The following is a 25259-nucleotide window of genomic DNA, read 5'->3' as shown; positions in this document are numbered from 1 at the left end:
TTCACCTCCTTGGTTAAATTTATTCCTAGGTACTTTATTCTGTTTGATGCAATTATAAATGGGATTATTTTCTTAATTTCTCTTCCTGATAGGTTGTTTTCATTATATAGAAATGCAAACGATTTTTGTATATTGATTTTGTATCCTGCAACTTAACCGAATTTGTTTATTAATTCTAACAGGTTTGTTTGGTAAAGTATTTAGAATTTTCTATATATAATAGTATCATGTCATCTGCAAATAGTGACAGTTTTGCTTCTTCTTCTCTGATATGGATGCCTTTTATTTCTTTTTCTTGCCTAATTGCCCTGACTAGCACCTCCAGTGCTATGTTAAGTAAAAGCAGCAAGACTGGGCATCTTTGTCTTGTTTCTGATCTTTGAGGAAAAGCTATCAGCTTTTCACCATTGAGTACGATTTTAGCTGTGGGCTTGTTATACATGGCCTTTATTGTGTTGACGTATGTTCCCTGTATACCTGCTTTGTTGAGAGTTTTTATCATAAATGGATGTTGTATTTTTTTCAAATACTTTCTGTGCATCTATTGAGATGATCATATGGTTTTTATCTTTAGTTTGGTTAATGTGGTGTATCACTTTGACTGATTTGCAGATGTTGAACTATCCTTGCATCCCTGGAATAAATCCCACTTGATCATGGTGTATGATCCTTTGAATGTGTTGTTGAATTCGGTTTGCTAATATTTTGAGGATTTTTCCTTGTATTTTCATCAGCAATATTGAGCAGTATTCTTTCCTTGTAGTGTTTTTCTATGTTTTTGGCATCAGGGTAATGCTGGCCTTGTAAAATGAGTTTGGAAGTGTTCTCTCCTTTTCTGTTTTTTGGAAGAGCTTGAGAAGGATTGGTATAAATTCATTTTTAAATGTTTGGTGGGATTTTCCAATGAAGCCTTCAGGTCCTGGACCTTTGTTTGTTGGCAGGTTTTGGATTATTCACTCAATCTCTTTACTAATCGGTCTGTTCAGATGTTGTTTCTTCATGAATTAGTCTTGGTAGGTTGTATGTTTCTAGGAACTTATCCTTTTCTTCCAGGATTCAATTTGTTGCTGTATAATTGTTCGTGGTAGTCTGTTACCCTTTGTATTTCTGTGGTATCAGCTGTAATCTCTCCTTTTGCATTTCTAATTTTATGAGTCCTCTCTTTTTTTCTGGGTGAGTCTAGCTAAAGATTTGTTTATTTATTTTTTCAAAAAACCAGCTCTTAGTTTCATTGATGTTTTTTATTGTCTTTTTAGTCTCTATTTCATTTATTTCCATTTTTATCTTTGTTATTTCCTTCCTTGTAATAACTTTGGGCTTTGTTCTTCTTTTTCTAGTTTCCTTAGGTGTAAAGTTAGGTAATTTATTTGGAATCTTTGTTTTTTTCTTAATATGTGAATTTCCCTCTTAAAACTGCTTTTGCTGCATCCCATAAATTTTGGTATATTGTATTTCCATTTTCATTTGTCTCAAGATATTTTTTGAGTTCTTCTTTTGATTTCTTCTTTGACCCATTAGTTGTTCAGTTGTATGTTGTTTAATCTCCAGATGTTTGTGGGCTTTTCAGTTTTCTTCGTATAATTGGTTTCCACTTTCATACTGTTGTGGTTGGAAAAGATGCTTGATATGACTTCAGTCTAATTAAATTTATTAAGACTTTCTTGTTGCCTAACATATGTATCCTGGAGAATGTTCTATGTGTGCCTAGAAAAGTATGTATCCTGCTGCTGTTGGATGGAATGTTTTGTAAATATTCGTTAAGTCCACCTGATCTAGCCTGTAGTTTACGTACAGATTTCTTTCTTTCTCTCTTTTTTTGTCTGGATGACCTAGCCATTGATGAAAGTGGAGTATTGATGTCTACTACTATTATTGTACTGCTGTCTGTTTCTTCCTTCAGGTCTGTTAGTATTTGCTGTATATATTTAGGCGCTCCTATGTTGGGTGCCTAAGTATTTACAAATGTTATATCTTCTTGTCAGATTGACCCCTTTAACATTATATGATCATGCTCTTTGTCTCCTATTAGTCTTTGGTTTAAAATCTATTTTGTCCAGTAGAAGTGTAGTTACCTCTGCTTCCTTTTGGTTTCCGTTTGCATGGAGTATCTTTCCACCCCTTCACTTTCAGTCTGTTTGTATCCTTACATCTGACGTGAGTCTCTTGTGGGCAGCATGTAGTTGGGTCTTGTTTTTTTATTCATTCAGCCACTGTGTCTTTTGATTGGAGAATTTAGTTCATATACATCTAACGTAATTATTAATAGGTATGGACTTACTATTGCCATTTTGTTAATTGTTTTCTTGCCTTTTTGTAATTCTTTTGTTCCTTTCTTCATCCCTTTGTCTCTTCCTTTGTGATTTAATCATTTTCTGCAGTGATGTGCTTAGATTCCTTTCTCTTTCTCTTTAGTGTATCTATTGTAGGTTTTTGCTTTATGGTTACTGTGAGGCTTACATAAAACTTCTTATAACAGTCTATTTTAAGCTGATAACAACTGAAGTCTGTATGTATCATTTTTCATTCAACTGTAGAAGCAGCAATGGGTTGTTTGTGCATCGAACAGGAGAAAATGAAAAGTTAGGCATATCTGTCAGTCTTAGGTTCATAAAAATGCTATCCAGTAATTTTTCTTTTAGTAAAGGAAATTTTTATTGATATTAGCCTCAATTTGTATAGTAATAATTTTCTGAGAGTTTATATGCTTAGTAAAGTTGCCTTAAATTTATTCCTCACTTTGACCATATCCCAGCTTTTTGCTATTTTGGAGACTGCTGGTAACTTACTTTGCCCTCGCGTGGATTGTTTAGAAAGACCTACTGCATACAAGACCCATTTCTCACTCATTAAGTTTTTAGGGCTGTAACTGCTGTTGGGAGGTGTAGATACCTGGAAGTAACTTGTTGAGTTTCTTCCAAAATAGAAGGAACCATTCCAGCCCTTACTGCTGCTCCCCCAAAACCAGGACCCCTGGGGAGTTTGGGGCAGGGCCTCTGCAACTGGACCAATTGGATCTTCCTTACGGGATACTGAGTGTTTAGGGATGACCATACCCTTTGATGTTCCAGTTTTTGTAGTACCTAGATCTGTGATAATTGATTAAATAATTGCCCAGTGAGTATTGACAGTTGCTAAAACTTTTTCAACGTTGATTCTACCACAGTTAACCCGGTGGTGCAGTCAACAGAAGCAGCTATTGCCAGGTACTAGGCACAGGGCTTGCCACCTCTAGTATTATCTCTTATCTGAAATGCAGGTCTTGTTCCCCCATTTTATAGGCAGAGACACTAAGCCTCAGGAGAGGTTAAGATGGTTGTCTGGGGTCATAATGCTGAACTTGCACGACAGAATTTTGACCAAGGTCTGCTGCTCACAAGCTCCTGTTCTTTCTGCTCCCCGTGTCTCTGACATTCCATGGTAAGGACATGTAACGACCTATTATCTGAGTGCTTACCTTGAACCAGGAACCACTGAACACTCTGAGAGATTAAACAGCTGGGCCAAAGCCCGGTGCTCATCAGAGCAGAGCAGGCTGTGAGCCGACATCTTCCTGACCCAAAGCCTTTTACTCTTATTGGACCATGAATTTTATTAATTTATTTTTCCCCTAGCAAAATTTCTAGCAGCCAAGTACAGATTGGACACAAGTCCCTTTTGGAAACTTAAGGAAAGCAGCATGATGGAAGGCTTTGGGAAGGGTTGGAGGGGCAGGAACCCAAATCCCCTGGAGGGCCTCAGTACCTTCTGAAGTCCCAGGGTCAGCTCGTCAGCTCAGGGCCGAGTTGAGGCCAGGAACAGGCCCCGAACTTCCACTTGTGCTGTTCCTGAACGGTGTTCAAAGGCACCTGGTGTTTATTGGTGATTCCCAACTTACGAAACAGACCTTTGAAGGAGAAGTTACTTGTACAGGCAAGAGGACCTTATACACCTCCTGTATGGTGTGGTTGTCCCCGTGATCCATGGCCCTTCCCATAGCGCCTGTGTGCAGAGCAGAGCTTCATAAAATTGTGATGTAACGTTTCTTTATGTAGTCAATGAAATCATTTTCTGATCCTTGAGGTGATGATCAAAGTTTGGTCAATCATTTTTCTTTTCTACCTTAGCTGACGTGCCCTAGCAGTGTGGCTTCTAGAAAGCTGGAGAAAAAAATGAAACATACAGAAAAGCAAATCCCCCCCACCGTCTTTTCCCTCTGACAGATTGCAGAAGCTGAATTCATAACGTTCCAGTTATTTCTCCACTGTTCTCTGAGTTGTACCTTACAGGTTACAAAGGAATTTTCACAAATTCTCTTTCAGATCTGGTGATGTGGGTATTCTCCGCCGCCTAACTCCCATTTTATAAAAGAAAGAAATGAGCCAGGAGAGGTTACTTTACTTGCCAAATACGGCACAGGGTGGAGGGTGACCCGTGACTCATGTCTGCGGGCTGGATTACGGATGCACTGACCTCGCAGTGCTCTTTGTCCTGCTTTCAGAGTCCCTGGACCAGACATGTAGATGACATAGATGGGACAGAGCCATATACTAAGAAACAGGCCTCACAGCTGTAAATGAGACCGTTACTGCATGTACGGGTCCAAAATTAGGAAAAGTAAAGTGTTTTTCCTTGGCCTCCCGCCTCCAGAGACACAAAAAGTATATCCCTACTGTGTGTGTACCAGGATGGGGAGCGTAGCTTTTAGCTAACTAGACCTGGAACTGGCACATCTTTTGGAGGTGAGGGACATGTTTATTACCTTGTTAGTGGTGATGATCTCAAGGTGTCCTAACTCATCAAATTGTATACATTAAATATGTGCAACTTTCAGTATGTTAAGTATACCTCAATAAAGTTGAAAAAGAAACTGCTCTAGCAGTGTGAGGGTTACTTTGCAGACCTACCCGCCGTGTGTGCAGATCTGAAGGAGGTAGATGGAAAAACTGGGGAGCTGTCTTCCACAGTAACATGTCTGGTGGTCCTGGGACACATTGGTGGTAGTCCCAGGGACCTCTTGCCTCTGCCTTCTCATGTCACTGGTGTGTCTCTGTAGATGGTGAAAAAGCACCTTGAGGTTTAGATTTCTGCCTATCAGAATCAATTTTCCAGTTGACTTTTATTATAACATTGTAAATGTTTTCTTTGGAAAAGGTATTGGCTTCAACGTGTTAAAATGGTTATAAAAACGTTATGAATAAACTGGACGTAAAACATCACAGTTTAAGGGAAACTTTTTTGGTGCTGTGTTAACAAGCAAGATCTTAACAACAGCAAGTTATGAATGGAGACCAGTAATCGTCAGTGCTTATTGAGGGGGAGGTGACCCTGTCCCCCTGCCAGGTCTGTGGCTGTGGGGGTCACCCTGCATCTCCCGTGAAATGACATTTATTTGCCTTCCCAGCCTCTCAGAGAGTCAAACTGGACCAGCGGTAGCAGCGAAAAGTTAATTAGTTGGATTTGAGCCTGACTGCTCTCTAAAAGAAGATGGGGGATCCTACTTTTTAAGTCTCCGACCTTTGCGTGTGCAGACTGCCCAGGCCACAGTGTGGGCAGGCCGAGGTCAGGAGCCGCCCAGGGCCCTGGCGGACTCCAGGCCAGACCCACGCCCCCAGGGAAGCAGAGAGCTTAGTCTGCTGGGGGGACGTTCCATAGAGGCTGCTTCTGCTCAGCCCCCGGCACTCATGGGGGTTCAGTGGGAAACACACAGACCTGAGACCCTCCCCAGTGAGACTGGCCTGTTTAGAGGGTGTGGGGACCTGGAAGCTTCTGATGGTACTGAGGATTTGTTGCCAATTCTGTAGTGCTTACGAAGCCTGAGAGACACCAAGGTCGGAAGCGGGAGAGCCGCTGAGCCAGGAGCCTGAGGCAGGGGCGCCTACCCTGTCGGCAACCTGGGTCTGGTGGAGGCCTCTTTTGTGGGAGAAGCTAAATACAGGCCATCTTCAGATGACCACATCTGATAGTCCGAAAACTCATATTTAGGATGGTTTTGTAAAACGTTGGTTGTATGTTCCCAGTGGCTCGATCCTAAGCCTCTTCAGCTCATGCTTGGAGCAGAGGCCTCTAGAGAGAGTGCCGAGTGTGTGGCACAGGGACTGACATCTGCTCGTAGTTCTTGTCACAGCTATGTGTTAACCTCTGGGCCTTAATGTCCCAGACAGTGATAAGGAGGGACGAGGTGAGTCCCGGCTCTGTGACCTTGGATTTCTAGGAACAGTACTGCACGGACAGTTTTGTACCACAAGCCTGGCTGCTACATCCCCACAGAGTTCTGTGGAACAAATCGTTCCAGGTGCGTGAGACCCCATTGGAGCCCCCGCCTCCCCCCCATTGCAGTGAACTCAGGCGCTCATCTGCCACCTGAGTCTCAGCTGCAGAAAGGGGAGCAGGGATCTCCGCGAGCTTCACGCTGCCAGTGCTGCTGGCTTTTGTTGGCTGAGTGGGGCCAGGCATGGAGGAGCTGGACACTTGGTTAGGTGCTTGGGAACAGAGTGGAGACGTGTGTACTGGGGCCTCTGCCTTGCTCTTGTCTTTCTAGAAGCGAGCATACGGCTCCCAGGGAGCCCCGTCAGTCAGTGCTGCTGGCTGCTCAGGGAGGGAGCCACCACCTGGGTGGAGGGGTGGCCTGGGCTTCTGGTGCTGGAAGTTCCCTGGGATTCAGATGTGTTGGTGCAGGGGAGCACCGCTCGTGTAAACGCTTTCATCAAAACCGTTCCCAAACCTGGTTCTTCCTCAGAAGCCGGGAGGGACTTTTGAAAACAGACCCCGGGCCCAGTCCCCACCCCAGGAATTACATGTTGGGAAGCCTGCACTTTGTTGCTTTATTTTAAAGCTTCTTCCAAGTCATACTGATCAGCCAGTTTGGAAACTGCTGACCTGGACCCTGGATTTTAAATCCTCTGCCACCTGGAGAGAGAGAGGCTGGTTTGGGATAGAGAGCACAGGAGAGGTAAGGAGAGAGGGGGAGGCGAGTGTCAGCACGCGTGTTCCTGTCTCCTAGATGTGCCTCACTCACGTTTGTGCGAGGTCACCCCTGTGTGCTCTCTGAGCTGTGCGTTTTCCTGGAGGAGTCACCAGGATGCTCAGGCCCCGCTCGGGACCAACCTGGAGTGGGCTCAAGGGACCGGCCTGGGCATCTGTATGTTTACATTGGTCTCCTTAAAGGTACCTTCTCCTCCAAGGTCCTCCGTGGGAGGATTTTCCTATAGTCACACTTTAGATAATTCACGAGACTTAAAAAAAATTCCATTCTGTGACTAATTACAGTGTTTATTGGCCGTACTGATTTCTGATCCTTACAGTGAGCTCACCCTCAAGGGAGACTCGTCTTATGCACAGAAAGCTAACAAAATATAATGAGGAAACAGTGCAGGGCGTTGTGGTGCTTTAGAACATACCAGAAAAGGAGTGCCAATACTTTCTCTCCATGCCTTGTGTTCTCTGCTTTGGAGATTCCAGCTTGGGAGGGTGAGTTCCTGGAAGACAGGGCTCAGGGTTAGTGGAGAAATCGCATAGCAGTGTATATTGTTTTGTGCAAAAGGGAAATAATTTCTCTTCTTTTAGGGATTTTTACAGAGCCTTCCTTTTGCCTGGCAGGGCCAATATCTGGGTCACCTGCAGAGCACAGAAGGATGTGAAATAATTGTTACTTTACAAAGGCGACATGCATAAAGTGAGCCCTTCTCTGTCACTTACATCACATCCTGAAGATGTTTGCAATGTTCCACAGCCAGACCTCCTAGTCCTCAGGATCGAAGTCCCTTATATCTTAGCATCCTGATGGTCAGGACTGGGGCTCCGGCACTGCAAGATCCCAGCAGATCTTCTGATTAACCAGTGATTGCATTGTGTCCTTTACGACTCTAGAGCTTGGGGCTAAGGTGTCCTGTGTCCCTTGAAGGCTGACCCCAGGAGGCCCAGTTCTGTCCCCGTGCAGATGACATTTGTGGGGAGGCCTGTCATGTTGACTGTCTCAGGAATGGAAAACTTATCAGGCTGGTGTATAGAATATCTGATCACTCAGGTTTTTTTCTGCAAAAATATAACTAATAAAACAGAAAATTCTTATTCTCAAATTAGAGCCAGGTTCGATTACCCGGTAAAGGGTTCTGAACTCCTTTGAGCAGTCCTGGGCCCCTGGGTTTGGGCCCTTTCGGACCTGTCTCCACAGTCCCCTCCATTCCAGCACAGATCTGACTTTGCCTCTGAGCGGCTTCTCTGTCTCCCCATCACACCCTGGCACACTTTAGAGACACTATATGCGTGTTCGTGTATGTGTGTCTGTGTATGTGTTGACACTGGAAGGGTGGAGAAGATACTCCACGTGGTGTGAATCATCGTCAGAAGATGGCAGGAGGATCTATATTAATATCAGATAATATACATTTCAGAGTAAAGACAATCCCCAGGTGCAGAGACCCACTCAGGAGTCCACGTTACGTTTAGTTGTCGTGGGACCTTAGGCTGTGAGGTTTTCAGACTTTTCCGGGTTTGATGACTGTGAAAGTTGGAGGAGGCCTTGTCAGGTGTTCCTCAGACGGCATTTGTCTGATGTTTTTCTCATCTTTAGACTGCTGTTATGGGTAGGGGAGGAAGACCCTGGAGGCAAAGAGCTGTTTTCATCGCATCCTATCCAGGGCATGTACTGTCCATCTCACTTACCGCTGTGGTGCTGGCTGCGGTCACCTGGCCGAGGCCCCGTGTGTCAGCTTTCTCCCCTTCTCATGCTGTCCTCTCTGGAAGGAAGTCTAAGCACAGCCCACGCTTAGGGCTGGGGAGTTACACTCCACCTCCTTGAGGGGAAGTGGCTACATAATTTGTTTACGATTCTTCTGGGGAAATTTGTCTCTTCTCCCCCATTTATTTATTTACTCATTCATTCCCTTGCTTGCTTTTTTTTTTTTTTTTTTTTTGCTGAGGAAGATTCGCCTTGAGCTAACATCTGTGCCGATCTTCCTCTCTTTTATGTGGTATGCTGCCATAGTGTGGCTGATGAGTGGTGTAGGTCTGCCTGGAACCCCAACCTAGGCTGCTGAAGCAGAGTACACCGAACTTAACCACTACACCACGGGGCTGGCCTCCCCCTTGCTTTTTAAAGTTAGCTTCACCACATGCATGTGTAAGCCTAGACAGCATTGTTCAGTTTGGTCGTGTTAGGGCTTTGTGAAAATGGAACTGTGGAGGATGTAGTCCTTTGGCTTTTCTACTCAGCATGGTTTCTGAGAATCGTCTGTGTACTTTGGGGAGGCTCTCTTCCCTCTCACTGCTGAGTGATGCTGAGGGATGTGGCTGTCACCCACGTCTCCCTCTTCCTGTTGGTTCAGTGATGGATTTCTCTTCGTCACCTGTTGTAAGCAGAGCTGCTCGGAGCCCTGTTGTGCAGGTCCCCTGACACACAAGTGCTGGCATTTCTCTGCTGCCTGTAACTCGACGTGGCATTGCTGCCTGGGACAGGGTGTCAGTGTTCAGCTGCACAAGATAATTCCAAATTGTCTTCCAAAGTGGTTATTCCTTCTTACTCTCTCCAGCAGAATATGAGCATTCCCATTGCTTCACAGCCTTCCTAACACTATCAGCTTTTTTCGTTTTTATCCCTTTAGGGTAGAATGGTATCTTACTGTGATCTCAAATTAGGAAGAGGATCGAGCTTTTTTTTGTGCTTACTCACCATTTGTACTGCCCTTCTGTACAATGACCGTGTCTTTTACTTGCTTTTCAATTGAGTGTTGGTCTTTTTCTTCTTGAATTGTAACAGTTTTTTATATATTCTGGATACCAGTCCTTTGTCATTATATGTACTGCTTACAATGGTTTCTTTACAAGTATATATCATCATATTTTGATCTATGAAAATGAATAATTCCTACTTGAGAATCCAGACGTTCTTTTAACTGGAAGAGAGTCTTTTTCTGTGCCAACAATGGATACCACTCTATAAACTTTAATGCTTTCATGTAAAAGGGAATGTGGTGTTCTCACAGCTTTGCTGAGAGGGCCATATCCATTTTGTGTTGTTTCGGTGTTCAATACGTATTTTTAAATTTTGAGGTTGAAAAACATAAATACAAAGTTTTTGCATGCTGGAATTTTACTACCATACTTAAATTATATTTGCCACGTCTGTGATCTAGTCTTAGACTGTGCCTTCTCAGTAGTTTAATGAGCTTTGCTAAACTTGTGTCTTTCGTTATCTGTTGCTGCACTAATCAGTTGCTAGAAAGAGAGAGCAGATTCACTCTTCATTATTGATCTGCATTTCATGAATATTTATGTATATTCCATGTACTTTCACCCTTTTACTCAAAGTAGCTGAATAGTATAAAATTTAAATTTTTAATTGGAATTCTTCCCTGGCTTCCGTCGTGAGTTAAGAGCCCTTATTATGTAGAATAAGAATGACTGTATCAAAAGGTGAGATGGTTTTAGATGAAGCATCTTAAATTTGAATCTAGCGGCAATTCAGGACTTCGGTGTAGGACACACTAGCCCATCCGCGTCCTCTGTCCACGCGTGGATTCCTGTGGTGGACATGCCACCAGCAGCTGCTGATAAAGAGCGTCACAGGCCCTTCGCCCGCTCACTCCTTCTGGTACTTGCCAAGGCCTTGCTGAGCGTTCTGTTTACGAGGAGGCGAGGGCCTTGTCCTCACAGAATTACAGTCAGTGAGAGAAAATAGACAATCGATAAAAATATGTGTGAAGTTCTGGTAAGTGGCATGGAAAGAAGAAAACAGCAGGGGTGGCGGGGATGGTGGTGACGCAGAAGCTCTTCTAGGAAAGGTGGGCAGCTGGGCTTGGCAGAGAGCTGGGGTTCGTCAGGGACGAGAGAGGGAGAGTGGAGCACGGGAGGTGACACTGCATCACAGGCCTGAACGACGTGGAGGAACAGAGTTGTGCAGAGAGCTGTCTCAGGGAGGAGCATGTGAGCAGCAGGGGCAGAGGCCTGAGGCAGGAGCTCACCTGGTTGTTCTGAGGAAGAGCGAGCTTGAGGAGCAGGCTGTGGTTTGGAGAAGGAGCCCAGAGTCAGGGCATTTTAGGCTTCGATTAAAGGCCTCGTGTGGCGGGAAGCTGCAGTGAGGTTTGGACGGAGGAGCGACACAAATCACCGGCCACTTTACGAGCATCATGGGGCTGCTGTTAGGGAAGCCAATTGGGAGTTGCACGGAGGGGTGGAAGCAAGGATCAGCTCAGAGAAAGTGACATAGTCCGGGCCAGGGCTGCTGCTGTCTTGGAGCAGGGCGGGGAGGGTGAGGTTGGTTGCAATCAGATGTATTTTGAAGGTGAGCCTGTAGGGTTTGCTGATGAAATGGGTGGAGTGTGAGAGACAGGAGTCTGTGGGATGGCTCTAAGATTTTGGGCCCGATGAGCAGCTGGGTGAATGGTTGTCATATATGTCATTTACTCAGAAGAGAGCTCTGTGGGAGACACAGGTTTTTGTTGTGGTTGTTCATTTGATTAGCTTTCTTTTGTTTTTGGTGGGGAGAATGAAGAGTTTTATGTGGACATGTGAAGTCTGAAGTGCACATGAGACCTCCAGACAGAGGTGTTCAGTAGGCAGCCGGGGAAACAAGTCTGGCATCCAGGGGAGAGAGCAGAGGTGGAGGCAACAGTTGGGAGCGACGTGCCTGTAGATGGCACTCAGAGCCAAGAGGGTAGATGGACTCGTCCAGGGAGCAAGTGGGCGGATGGTCGATGCCCCCAGACAGCCTGCTGCTCCTGCATCTCTAGATCAGAAGTACCAGCAGGAGCCAGTGAGGAGACCAAGGAAGAACAGTCAGAGAGGAAGGGAGAAAAGCAGGGCTGGGCGACTGCCTGGGAGCCCAGTGAAGGGCGTGTCCAAGAAATGGCTGCTGGACAGGGTCAGCTGTCATCGTGTAGGCAGGATGACATGGAAAAGAGAGAGGCTCATGACAGGTGGAGCGCGGGAATAACTGGAGGAGCAGGTTCCTGCGGGAGCCAGGAGGGGTGGAACCAGGGCACAGAGGAGGATGGGCTCAGAAGGTCGCCCAGATGCTTGCCAGGAGCAAAAGGGACAGCCGAGTGTTCACAGGCACGGGTAGATGTTGCCTTCTGATCGCCTCTGTTTTTCTCGGTGAAATGAGAGGCAGGGTCATTCCTCAACAGAGACTGTGAAGGGGAGGAGATATTAGTGGGTGGAGAAGATCTGAAGCAGCCCCCCACGGAGGGAGAGCAAGTTCACTTAGGACACAGAGTGTCCTGCCAGGCAGCACCAAGGGCTCGCGTGGGCCGCTGATCAGAGATATAACATGGGGCTGCTCTGCGGGTTGTGATTGCTGCTGCTGCACATTCGGCCATCCCGGGGCAGGTGTCCAGTAGCTGCTACCAGAGTTTGCTAAGTGCCCCCTTGGTGCTTTTGGTGCCACGTCAGACTCCTGATTTATAGCAACCGAGATTTCTTTAAGTGCTCCTGGCACGTGTTACTGAGTTTTGGCTCACCTAAGTCAAGGATAAAGGTAATTATGCTTGGGGAGCATGAGGTACGTACCGCAGACTGCAGGTGGGGTCAGGGACAGGGACGCCTGGCTGGGTTGGAGCAGATTAGTGAGGGTGGGGGATGGGACTGAGACTCGGGAAATAGGCTGCAGGAGAAATAGGTGGTCGAAGATGGTGACTGTGGTTATGGAGGGAGTGGGAATAGTCAGCAGGGCAGACACTGAGAAATAGGTTAGGGACCCAGCGAAAGGCGTTACTTAGAAAGCATTGCTTCGCAGGAGGGAAGGCTTGTTGAAATCAAATACCATCAGTCTCACAAAATAGCTTTTTTACTGTCTTCAGCAACACTGTGACCCAGGAGCTGGACTGGTCAGCACAGGAGAACTCTCATGTGTAAAATGTACAAACAATGGGATGTGTAAACCCGCCAGATTGACTTTAAGACTGGAGCAGAAGATACCCAGGATGAGCCTGGAGTATCTTGTGGTGCCAGAAAGTAAGGATGTGCTCATGACACCACACACACTCACAATGATGGGTTCTGTCAAAGGGACACAGGAGTCAACAGAAAGAGCTCCCAGTAGCGAAGTTAGAACAATTAGGAGCAACAGAATAAATAAGTACTGGATTGTAGCCCACAGTGTAGAATAAATATCCTGAAGCACATACTGATATAAATAAATGGTTGAATAAATTAAAAAACACGGGAGGAGAGACAAATCTCCCATGCGGATTTCCAAATAATTTCTGAGCTATTCCTCCTCGAGGGGGTGGAGCATAACTCCCCACTCTTGGAGTGTGGGCTGTGCTTAGAGACTTCCTTCCAAAAAGCACAGGATGGAAAAAGGGAAAGAATGACTTGACAGTGGAGAAACCCACAGGCACTGTCTCAGCCAGGGAGTTGAGGCCCACACCAACAGTGATGAGTCCTGGCCATGCTGTGTGGCCTTGGTGTGATGCAGTGACAGTGACACTTTACCCTGTGGTCTTTCCCCCAAACTCATGCCCCCAGTCTGATGAGGAGAAAAAGATCAGACGAGTCCCAGCTGAGGAGTATTCTACAAAACAGCTGACAGCGTTCCTCAAAACTGTAAAGGCACCAACACAAGCAGAGTCTGAGGAACTGTCGCAGCTGAGAGGAGCCCTAGGAGCTACGGCAACTAAACGGGATGTGGTCTTTGGAGGAGCTCCTGGGATAGAAAAAGGACGTTAGGGAAAAATTAAGGACATCTGAATAAAATATGGACTCTGGTTAATGGAATACTAGTTGTGTACTAGCATTTCACATAGTACAGTGAGTTGCTTGGTGATTAACTCCTAAAAACTGGTTGATAAACTCAAATTTTAAGGCATTTTTGTTCTGTGGTTTAATTTTGGGGGCTGGCTGATCCTGGCAGTAAGGATAAATTAATAGTAGATATTCACTGTATAAGACGGGGAGAGGGGTGAGCAGAAACCCCAGATTTATTATAAAGTAGTATAACTTGTTTTTAAATTGAGAATTGCCATCCACGAACAAATCCTGCTGAGGATCCATTAAAAAGAAGGTTCTCTTAGGAAAGTAGGTGTACCTCACACCCAGTAGGATGGCTCCTATCAAGGAAACAGAAAATAAGAGTTGGTGAGGATGTGGAGCACTTAGAACCCTTGTGCACTGCTCGTGGGAATGTAACAAGTTGCAGCTGTTGTGGAAAACAGTAAGGCAGTTCCTCAGAAAATTAAAACTAGAATCACCATATGACTAGCAATCCCACTTTGGGTGGAGACCCCACAGAATTGAAGGCAGGGTCTCGAAGAGGTGTTTGCACACCTGTCTTCATAGCAGCAATATCCACAGTAGCCAAGAGACGGAAGTAACCCATGTGTCCGTCGATGGATGCATGGATAAACAATGTATTGTCTATACATACAGTAGAATATTATTCAGGCTTAAAAAGGAAGGAAATTCTGACACATGCTACAGTATGGATGAACCTTGAGGACATTATGCTAAGAGAAATAAGCCAGACCCAGAAGGACAAACACTGTATGATTCTACTTATCTGAGATCTCTAGAGTAGTCAAATTCGTAGAGACAGAAAGTAGAGTTGTGGTTGCCAGGGGAGCAGGCTGGGAGTTAGTGTAATGGGTACAGAGTGTCGGTTTTAGAAGATGAAAAGTTTCTGGAGGTGGATGGCAGTGCTGGTTGTGCAACAGTATAAATGTACTTTATGCCACTCAACTGTGTACTTAAAAATGGTTAAAATGGTAAATTTTATGTTTATTTTGCCACAATTTAAACAAAGAAATCATGGGGTATATTGTGTGCTTGAGCTTCTGCTAATACGTACTGTAATCACTCTTTAAAAAGTGGTGAATGCTCCTCTGAGGTCACGGAATATGTCCAGTCGGCTGGTGGAATTGCCAGTGTGCAGTGGACCCCACAGCCCAAGAAATAGAGACCTGGGAACGAGAGCCCTACAGCCAGCAGTGGGAAGTGAGCGCACTTGCAGAGCTCCAGGGGCAGGACAGGGGCCAGGAGGACTGGGGAGGAGCAGGCGGCAGAGGAGGAGAAGGAAAAGCCAACAGTCGCCCATCATGGGTACTTGAGTATCTGTTTTCACTGGTTGGTTCTCTGGAACAAGTCTTTGTTCATCAACAAATACTTTAAATTTATATTTTGGTAGTACTTGAGTACAGCTCCTTATCTGTAAGATATATTCTAGTAGATACCATAGACACAAGAAAATCCTCTCTAGGCTGAATAAAAGCAGATGTCATTAGTATTGGTCATGGTGGGAGCTGGGATGTACCCAAGACTCACTGGGGTCTGTTTGTGGAACTTCCTAAATAGAATTCACAGTGTATGGCATCCCAATTTTATGGCGCTAGCTTTGAGTGTTAGTTGTCTTGTTATTTTAAATTTTCTCTCTCTTTTTAAATGACGCTGTCATAATCTAAAGCAAATGCATTTTTGAATCCCTGAGAAAGCTGCATTCAAGTCCGGCGAGTCTTGTCATTTGGCGTTACGTGGGTGTAGGTAGAGCAGGACTGTCTAACATTTATGCAGCGTGGACCGGGTATTGCCTGTGTCCTGTGGATTGTGTCATTTCATCCTACCTCGTCTACAAACCCAGAAGTGGAGGTCATATAGGTTAAGCAGTTTCCCCCAAAGTCACCTGCCTGGTTGGTGCTGAGTCTGGATTTCGAACCCTGGCCTTCTCCCTGAACGGAGAGGAGCATTCATGGAAATGGGTCACATCGGTGGCCACAATGGAAACCTTTGCAGACTCGAAGACGTCGTGACTTTACAGGCCGCAGGCTTTGATTATTATCCAGTGTTAGAAAACATGTCATAGAAACACCCTGTCCAGAACTCCCTGTGGAGCAGAGGTCGTAGGTCTCAGTGACTTGGACGCCTCTGCCCTGCACCATCAGCCGCGCTTAGTGGGAGCGGCTGCAGGGAGGCCACAGTCTGCTTGGGAGAGAGCGGTCCTGACCGGCCTGCCCGTGACGCTCCCCCGGGGGAAAGACCCAGGGGAACCGAGCTCTTCCACCCTGTGTTCTGGAGTCGGGAAACTTTTACCTTCAACTAATCTAGCCTTCCTTTACCCTCCTCTAAGGAAATGTTAGAAGACCAACAAGACCCTTCCCAGATCATTCTTGGAAGGTTGGAGCTCCTGCTGTTTTCTCTTACCAATTTATCAAAATGAAATTGAAATTCAGTTCTTGTTTATCAGCATCTGCCTTACCCTGGGGACTTCTTTTTTTAGCCATGCTGCAAAATTCTGCTGCCAAGGAGCACTAGCGGGTGGTAGAGGATGCTAGGTAAAGCCGGGGCTTTGTGATAAGACCGTTCCAGTGGGTTTGAAGCCCAGCTCAGGTGCGCTCAGCCTGTGGACCGGGATGAGTTATTTAGTGTCTCTGAGCCCCAGTCTCATCATCCATTAAGCCTATCTGTAGATCATCTCTGCCTCAGAGGGCGCTGTAAGCATCAGATGAGCCCACACGTAGGAGACAGCCTGGTGCGGGGACGAGGGGAGTGTCAGTGGCTCGTAGGGTAACCGTGCCTGCTCACCTCGAAGATGGCAGCTTGTGCTATGGCCGCTCCCTCGCTATGGAAGAAGGTGGGTTGGGCTGAGCTGTGTTGTTTATTTTCTCTCTTACATGGAATGTATTTTTGTGCCGCCGCGAAATAGTAAGACCTTGACTCTTGTCACAGCTTAATTAGCTTACTGAGAGTTGGAACAGCCACTAGATTCCATATTGTGTCCTACTTAAAGTTGAGGTGTATGAGCTGTAATTAGTGAGACTGCTTGTAAAAAGCCACCAACTGGCCTTTCTGTTCCCCATAGGAGACCACAGGTTCCTGCCAACTCCTGTCAGGTTAGTTGGCATCTGGTAAGTCGCTTATCTACAACACAACTTGAAACTTTAATAAAGAACTTAGAAGGCATTTTAGTTACTCCCAAGACTGTTTCTTTGAGTAGGTCTCCTTAATGCAAATGTGCTATTTAAAAATATTTACAAATGTACACCAAGGGAGGGGAACATTGAGCTAAATGAGGGAAGACATGGAAAGTATTTCTTTTATGGACTGACCTTATCATAGTTACCGTCTTAGTTTCCTGTTGCTGCTGTAGCAATTGCCACAAGCACCGAGGTTTAAAACAACACAGGTCTGCTGTCACAGTTCAAGAGGGTCCCACACGGGTCTCACAGGACTAAAATCAAGGTGTTGGTGGGGCCGCATTCCTCCTGAGGCTCTGGGGAGAATCTGTTCCTTGCCTTTTCCAGCCTCCAGAGGCCACCCACCTCCCTTCCCCGGCTTGTGGCCTCTTCCTCCATCTTCAAATGCAGCAATACAGCATCTCTGTGTCTCGGACTCTTCTGCCGCCGTCTCCTGCTTGTAAGGCCCTATGTGATACATCGGGCCCACCTAGATAATCCGGGATCATCTCTTCATCTCACAATGAGCTGATGGGCACCCTTAATGGCCCTTTGCCATGTACTCTGACATATCCACAGGTTCTGGCTTCTAGGATGTGGCCGTCTTTGGGGGGCCGTTACTCTTCCTACCATGTCTACTGAAAGCCTGTGTTTGAGTGAGTTTCCGTAATAATTGGTTGACTGCATTGAAGGTGTGAGATATTACAAAGAAAAGAATCCTTAAGACCCATGGTGAAGTGGATTATTATTTGAGTAATTCAGGCTGTATGTTGAAAGTTAACATAAGAATGACAGGTTTTTTTTGTGTGTAGTCTTAATTTCTTTTCCTACCTGGTTACTCTCTAAACCATTATTTGCTCATAGACACATAGATTTTTATATGTCTGTATCCACATGTGCACATATGAATTTTTCTGAAATTCCAAGTTAATATCCTAGAGGTGAAATGTTACATCTGTTTTGTCTGTCTCCCCATCTTTCCATCTATATGTTTTGAATTGAGTTCCAGAAATCATATTCCATCCACAGAAGGTTATATTGTAAAGTGGGACCGGCAGCTTTTAAAGCTGTGGGACCTGTCTGTTCTGTGGCGGGCTACGTTGGTTAGTCACTAGAAGGGTGAATGAGGCAGATGTATACTAACCTTCAGTTGTCAGTCTGCCTTATCCTTGAGTTTCCCATTAACCCAGGTGGCTGAAGCCTCAGCAGCCCCTGTCAGCACACGATAGGGCCTCCCAGACAAAAAGAGGTGAACAGGTAATCTGAGGTGGTGCCAAGTGCCATTCAGGGAGTAAAGTGAGAGGCTGAACACTAAGTGACCTCTGAGGGGAGAGGCCAGGACAACGATCTTAGATAGGAGGTCAGGGGAGGTGTCTCTGAGCAGGTGTTCCTGTGCCTAGGGCTTGAATCACAAGTGAGCAGACACCGGTCTGTCTTGCTCACCAAGGAACCTGGTGGCTTGAAAGAATGCTGCATAGCCAGTGCCTACTAACTCCTGATTCAGGAAGGGAAGGGTCACTGGACCATCGCCCCACCGTACACTTACAGAGTGTGCTGCAGTGTCCACAGGGTTTTAATTATGGCCAGAGTTCCCGTTCTTGCGTCTCTTCTGTGCTGGGCAGGTGCTCAGGGCTTTCTTCACAAGCTCCTAGGTGAGGTTCTGTTACAGAACAGCAGCTGGGCCGAGGTGGCATGGCAGGACTCTAGCCCGGGTCTGCATGACACGAAAGCCCGCCCTCTTAAACACCACATCGTCATGGTTCTCCTGAGCGTCAGAAGCGTCTCGTGCAGCTGGGCAGGTGCTGTTATTCCTCTTTTACTGAAGAAGGTGAAGTCCAAGGTGGACGTGCAGATGGTTCATTTAAGCTTAGAATCCCAGGCTCTTGACCGAGTGGTCCAGCTCAGTCCCTGAGAGCCCTTTGGAAATGTCTGTGACCACTCTGGGGGTGTAGGAACCCTGGCCATCATGAGGAGTATGTAACCCAGCAAGATGCAGTTAACAGGATCATTTTTAGAAAGAAAATGGGGTCCTAGAATAGGATCGCTGTTATTTTAGGAGTTAGTGAAGACTGTTCAGCCAAAGAAGCAAAGAAGTTTTTATAGCTGTTTTAGTTTGTTTGGCTTTTTTTTAATCTTCTCCCACCTAAGACTTGAAAAAGCAGCTGGGCTCGTTCGGTTCTTCTTCAGTCTAACTTGGGGTTCTTGCTGAGCTCTGTTGTTGAGCAGTCGCGCGACATCTAAGATACAGTTGGGCTCTCTAATGCCAGATTTGTGGCCCTTCTTTCTGCTAGCTAGACCCAGGTGATAACTAGCTGCAGTGAATGAAGGCTAAAATGAGATTTCCTTGAAGTGCCTAAGCTGGAGTGATAAACGTGTGTTACTCTTTGCGTCTGAGCTTCATAATTCTATCAGACTAAATCAGAATACCATCTCTGACTTAAAATTTCAGTAGTCAGAATGTACTTTTTCAGACTTTCTTCTGTTAGGGCTTTGCCATATAAGAAATTTAAGTCAGTTTGTATGTCTGATTTTATTGTGGAATGATCTTGATTCTTTTCCAGTCTCTTCCTATTCCAGTCCATCCTGTGGACTCCAGTCCTATGCCAGTCATGCCATAGGAAATCACTCTTAACTGAAAATAATGTGTGCTTCTCTTGGGCACCTAAGAAACAGTTTCCCAAACCCTCAGGGGTGGAATCTCAACTCTTGCCCAGCATGCAGATCTATAGAATGGGCCTCCAGCCGGCCTTTCCAACTGTTTTGGCAAAGAGAAGAAAGATCAGACAACTCTAGAAATACTGGGTCATGGAGTGGGGTCGGGGAAGGGTACCTTACTTCGCACTCAAACGGCTTAGAAAGGAGAAAACGTCCTGAAATACATATCCTGTTTACTTTTCATTTTATTTTATTTTATTTTTTGGAGGAAAGTTAGTCCTGAGCCAATATCCGCAGCCAATCCTCCTCTTTTTGCTGAGGAAGACTGGCTCTGAGCTTACTCCTGTGCCCATCTTCCTCTGTTTTATATGTGGGACGCCTGCCACAGCATGCCTTGACAAGCAATGAGTAGGTCCGCACCCAGGATCCGAACCAGCAAACCCCGGGTCACCGGAGTGAGAGGTGCAAACTTAACGGCTGCACCACCGGGCCTGCCCCTACTTTTCATTTTAGATGATTCTCCGGTGTCATTTATTCTTCATTCTTCTACTCACCACCGCTCTTGCTCACACCTTTCTGGCCTGGATTGCCCTCCTCCAACTGTGTCGCCCCCCCAGATCCTTCCTACCCATCTTTCAAGCCTGAACTCAGCCTCCTTTTCTCCTTCCCCACCTCCCAGTTACTGGTCCTTTCAGCTCCCTGCCGTGTTGAGTGGTAGAGTTCGCTGAAGTGAGGCGGTTGTTGATTGCCTCGCCTTTTGAAGCTTCATAAGTCAATTACGATAGGTTTAAAACCCATTGCAACCGCCAAAACCTGTGTTTCCTAGGTGCATTTATTGTTGGTGCTGTGAAGTGGAGTCTGACTCCCAGGACCCTGTGGACAGCAGAGTGGAACCCTGCCTGGTTTTTCTGCACCGTCCTCTCCCCTTCTGGTGCTGTATCAGACGTGCTCCGCTGCTGTTCACAGGGTTTTCGTGGCCAGTTTTTTGGAGGTGGGTGGCCAGGTCCTTCTTCCTTGTCTGTCTAGTCTGTCAGCTCTGCTGAAACCTGTCCACCGTGGGTGACCCTGCTGGTATTTGAAATACTGGTGGCAGAGCTTTCAACAGCACAGCCACACGCACCTGCCACCGTGTGACAACCGACAGGCAGGTGGTGTGGTTCCCTGACTGTGACGTGAACCTGGGCCTGAACCTGGGCCGTGGTGCTGAGCGCGCCGGATCTCAACCACTGGCCCACCGGGGCTGGCTTCCTCGGTGCATCGGAACTTTTTATTTTCACCTGTCCTAGGGTCCTAGATTTCCTGGGTTGGAATAAGCCTGTCAAAATACAGACTGCATGTTATACCCTCACCCCCCCTAGAAGCAAGCACAGATTTTGGAGCTGACAGACCTGGGCTCCTGACTCTGTCATTTAACACGTCACTGATCTCTGCGCTCCTCAGTCTCTGAAGGACGCGTCCCTGGAAGGTGGGTGTTCTGGATGAAGTGCGCTGGCGTGTGTCAGCTGCCTGTCCCGCACTCAGGGTTGACTTCCTGCACCAGCGTTCCGTTTCCACTGGTGTGAGGTCAGCTGCCCCAGGAAAAGCCGCTGTGAGGAGACGTTGTGACCCGGCTCCCTCTCGTGGGCGTTCCCCGCCCAGGCCTGTCAGAGTCACCTGGCGAGCTGTGTAGTTGCTGACTCTCAGGCGTCCGTCCTGGGGATTCTGATACCACTGATCTGTGCTGGAGCCGGGCGCTGGCATTTTCTTAAGCTGCCATGTGATATTCTGTGTGCATGGAAGCCAGCTCCTTCCTTCACTGCTGATCATGCAGCTAGGTCATGCAGAAAATTAATACGTTGCTTTGATTGGTCTTAAATGATAGGCTGTTCTTATTAAAAACTCTTGAAAATTGTGTAATTAAGAAACAAACCTGATATTCAAGTGGAATATTCTCTGAGCCCTATTCCTGTTATTGCTCTCATTGTTATTAAAAAAGGAAAACTGGCTTTATGACTTTCAAAAGTCTAACCTGATGGAAAGGTCAGGATAGAGAGATACATGGTGTGGACTTGAGATTTTCTGAAAGTAGAGAACAAAATTGTCTGCAGTTTGGAAATGAGCTTTGTGTAAACGCTGTCGTCTTCGACGTTGTATACATTATGCATGAGGTTTATTCAATACTTCCTCCTTCCCGAAAGGTGTGTTATCTCTAAATTTGGAAATTAATTCATGAAAGGAGAGAGCGTGTATTATTTATAAATTTTTGAGCATCTAGTAGAAAGTGTCATATTATTTAAAAATCGTATTCCTGCTTCTGTGGAGTCAGTGTCCCTCGGTCCCCTCTATAATCCTGAAGCCGTCTCTGTGAAGCAGTGGGAACTCCGCTCTGTCAGAGAGGAGGGGAGGCTTAGTCAAGAGTCTTTCCATTATTCTTTTCTTCCTAGTTTTCAGGAAACTTCTAGTCAGTTGAAGGACTGACTATTGAATTTTTCTGCTGAAAAAATACCCATCTTCTCCCTAAGAAGTCTGGAGCTGCCACGGTAGTGATAACTGTGTCCATCTTAGTCGTACCTTTGCTGTTTGTCACTTCCAGAATTAATTAGTTACGTAATATATCTATTTGTTGTTGTTTTAATCAAGTTTTTCTTGTGGAGTAATTTTGTATTATGGTTCACTCTTGGCGTTGCACATTTGCTGGGTTTTGACAAATGTACGGCGACGTGTACCCGCTGTTGTAGGATCATCCAGAATAGCTGCCCTGCCCTGCAAACCCTGTGCTCTGCTTGCTCACCCTTCCTGCCCCCTCACTCTGGCAGCTATTCCTCTTTTTACTGTCTCCATAGTTCTGCCTTTTCTAGAATGTCATGTAGGGGAATTGTAAAAGAAGAAGTTATTCATGGCACGTGCGAGAACAGTCAGGCAGCCTTCATTCAGGGGACTGCTGCAGTTTGCGGTGGGAGAGAGAGGGGGCTCCTCTGCGACACACAAGAAGGACAAGTGGGAATTTACCACCACGGGGTGGAGTCGGGGACGAATGGAACGTCACGAGGAGGAAGCGTCAGAGGTGCGGGGAGGGCTCTGGCCAAACTGACCTAAAAGGCTTCTTCCTGAAGGCAGGCCTGTGAGCAAGCACCTTCTTGGTGGGGGTGGAGGATTCTGACTGAACCAGCTGAGCAGGATTCTTGCTAGAATTGGGCAACGGAAACATGGCCGTGGACGTACGAAAGGCGAGGACTAGTTTGGGAAGAGGATTCGGAGAAGCCTGACTAAAGTTTGGTCAAGGAGCGCGTCTGCGAAATCCGACAGTGGGTGCCTCTTCAGGTGGGCTTCTTTCACTCAGCTGTCTGCGTTCCAGGTTTCTGCATGGCTTTCAGGGCTTTCTAACTCACTTCTTTTCGTCGCTGAGTGATATTCCATTGTCTAGGTGTACCACAGTTTATCCATTCATCTACTGAAAGACATCTTAATTGCTTCCAGATTTTGGCAATGATGAATGAAGCTGCCATAAACAGCCATGTGCAGACTTCAAGAATAATTTTACATTTCAGAAAAGTTGCACAGATAGTACAAAGCATTCCTGTGTACCCTGTACTCAGTTTCTCCAGTGTTAACACCCTACGTAACCATGTTACATTTGTCATAACTAAGATTAACATTGGTACCTTACTATTAACTAGACTTCATTTGGATTTCACCAGTGTTCTCACTAATTTCCTTTTTCTATTTCAGGATCCAATCCAGGATACCACATTGCGTTAGTGCTACATTTATTTTAATTCTAATTTATGGGAATAGTTTGGGTGTGTTGTGTTCATTAAATATGTTCATAAAATTCAGCATATCCTGAAAATATGAATGCAAACATATCAACTATAAGGAGCAGATGTTACTTAATTACACGAACACATTCAATTAAGATAACGCTGTTTAGAATTTTTTGGAAGTTTTTGTGGGGGGCAGAGCATGCAAAATTCCTGATGTGTGAAATTGAGATTTGTTGTATAAGATTGCTGTTTCTAAACAAAATGGCTTGTTGAAAGAAGGTCATTTTAAGGTTGAGTATTTCAAGACCCAGGAGAAAACGGGTTGCTAAGTTGTAATAAAAGCTGTCAGTGTGTAATTTTTCAAGTTGATGCAAAGGATAAAGGGTTTGGTTGGTTCTCTAATGAGCGTCTCCAAATGTTTTGCTGGCAGAAGGACTCCATGAAAGATGACAGAAGAAGTTATTGTTATAGCAAAGTGGGACTACACAGCCCAACAGGACCAGGAGCTGGACATCAAGAAGAACGAACGCCTGTGGCTGCTGGACGATTCCAAGACGTGGTGGCGGGTGAGGAACGCAGCCAACAGGACGGGCTACGTGCCATCCAACTACGTGGAGAGGAAGAACAGCCTGAAGAAGGGCTCCCTCGTGAAGAACCTGAAGGACACACTAGGTGAGTGTGCAGTGCATCAGGACCCAGGTTGGAGCTGCGCTGCTCCCCGTGATGGAGGGCGAGGCAGCCTTGTGCTTTTTGAGAGGAGAGTGTTCATCTTTTTAGTTTGTGTTTAAAAAAAAAAAAAAATGTTTTAAATGTTGACATCTTTCTAGATATCTAGTTGACATCTTTCTTTTTTTAAATCTTTTAAAATTAAGAGATCAAGATGGAGAAATATCATGTTTGTCATTTCCTGGAGATTTTAGAGCTTGGAGTCTTATGTAAGTTGACAGTTCTGTGTGTTTCGCACCCCTGCACATGTTTCTGTCTCCTGGCATCAATATTCTAGAGGATCCTGAGATGAGGTTACCCCCTCCAAAACTGTCAATGGCTCTGCCTATGTCATTCCATCAAATCTTTTCTCTCTTGCAAAATCCTGTGCATTTATGCATAGAGAAGGAGATAGTGTAAAGCGCTTTGAACCCTGGGTGAATTTCTTCCCTCTCTTAAATTGATGACATTTCATACCATAGTCCTGCGCAGTGTTAGCTAAGGTGGCAACTGGGTGAGCACCAGTGTGATGTTGAGGCCATCTAGGGTCACTGGGGTGGGGACAGCTGGGAGCTCAGCTCAGTCGGCTCCTTGTGTGGCTTTCCTCTCACAGGCCTTTCACTTCTCTGACATCTGGACTGGGGAAGGGCCACCTTGAAGCCCCTGAAGTTAATGGTGTCCAGTCTCACCTTTGTACGCATATCAGACTCACCTGCAGTAGTTACTGCTTCAGGTTATGTGAGAAAATAACTTCAGGAATTCTCCTTTCTGAAGTGACGAAACTGAGCTGCCATTTGAAGAAGCTCTTGTTGCCTCCTCCTGTGAGAGAATGTGGATTGGACCCGAGATTGCTGGTTATCACTTAAGAGTTTGCAATTGAAAATTGAAATAAGTCAATAGTATCATCACCTGTGTTTCATATACTTGAGTTTTTCCTTTTTATTTCTAACAAGAGCATTTGTGTCATTTTGAGGGGAGGGGAAGAGGTGGGAAACTGAAAAATTATACACTGAGTGTAACGGGTGTTGCAAAATATTCATCTTTCATTTTATGCACTGAAGTCTGCTCTCTTCAGAACCATTTAAAGTCTTCATTTATTGGGTAGGACTTTTGTGTTGCGGATTAGGTTATTTCCATGATTTGGAGAGAGAAGTGGGACTCAGATCTGTGTATGAATCACCCCAGCTCACCAGCTGTTGTAGATTCTGAGTCTGATGTAGAAATTCCATTTTTCATGAGCAATCTGATTCTTTTTCCGCTAAACTGACCCCTTTATCTTTTTTTCCCAAGCAAGTCC

At 45.7% G+C, this 25259-nt stretch overlaps 1 protein-coding gene across 5 annotated transcripts in view; it reads left to right on the top strand.

The window, feature by feature from the left end:
• Nucleotides 1-25259, top strand: part of NCK2 (NCK adaptor protein 2) — a 69298-nt gene that overhangs the window by 5324 nt on the left and 38715 nt on the right. The window contains exons 2-3 of one of the 5 annotated variants that reach the window (XM_046661729.1): nt 3279-3417; nt 23688-23929. In XM_046661729.1, the coding sequence (XP_046517685.1) occupies nt 23704-23929 (226 nt within the window). In that variant the 5' untranslated portion in view covers nt 3279-3417; nt 23688-23703. Of the gene's footprint in view, nt 1-3278; nt 3418-12284; nt 12452-22682; nt 22815-23687; nt 23930-25259 lie in introns of those variants that run through there. The other 4 variants (XM_046661730.1, XM_046661728.1, XM_046661727.1 and 1 more) reach the window with 4 other exon arrangements.

The sequence above is a fragment of the Equus quagga genome, chromosome 5 (genome assembly GCF_021613505.1).
Source record: "Equus quagga isolate Etosha38 chromosome 5, UCLA_HA_Equagga_1.0, whole genome shotgun sequence".
NCBI classification, from domain to species: Eukaryota; Metazoa; Chordata; class Mammalia; order Perissodactyla; family Equidae; genus Equus; species Equus quagga.
The sequence above is the reverse complement of the archived record's forward strand: the minus strand, read 5'-3'. Positions and strand labels throughout refer to the sequence as shown.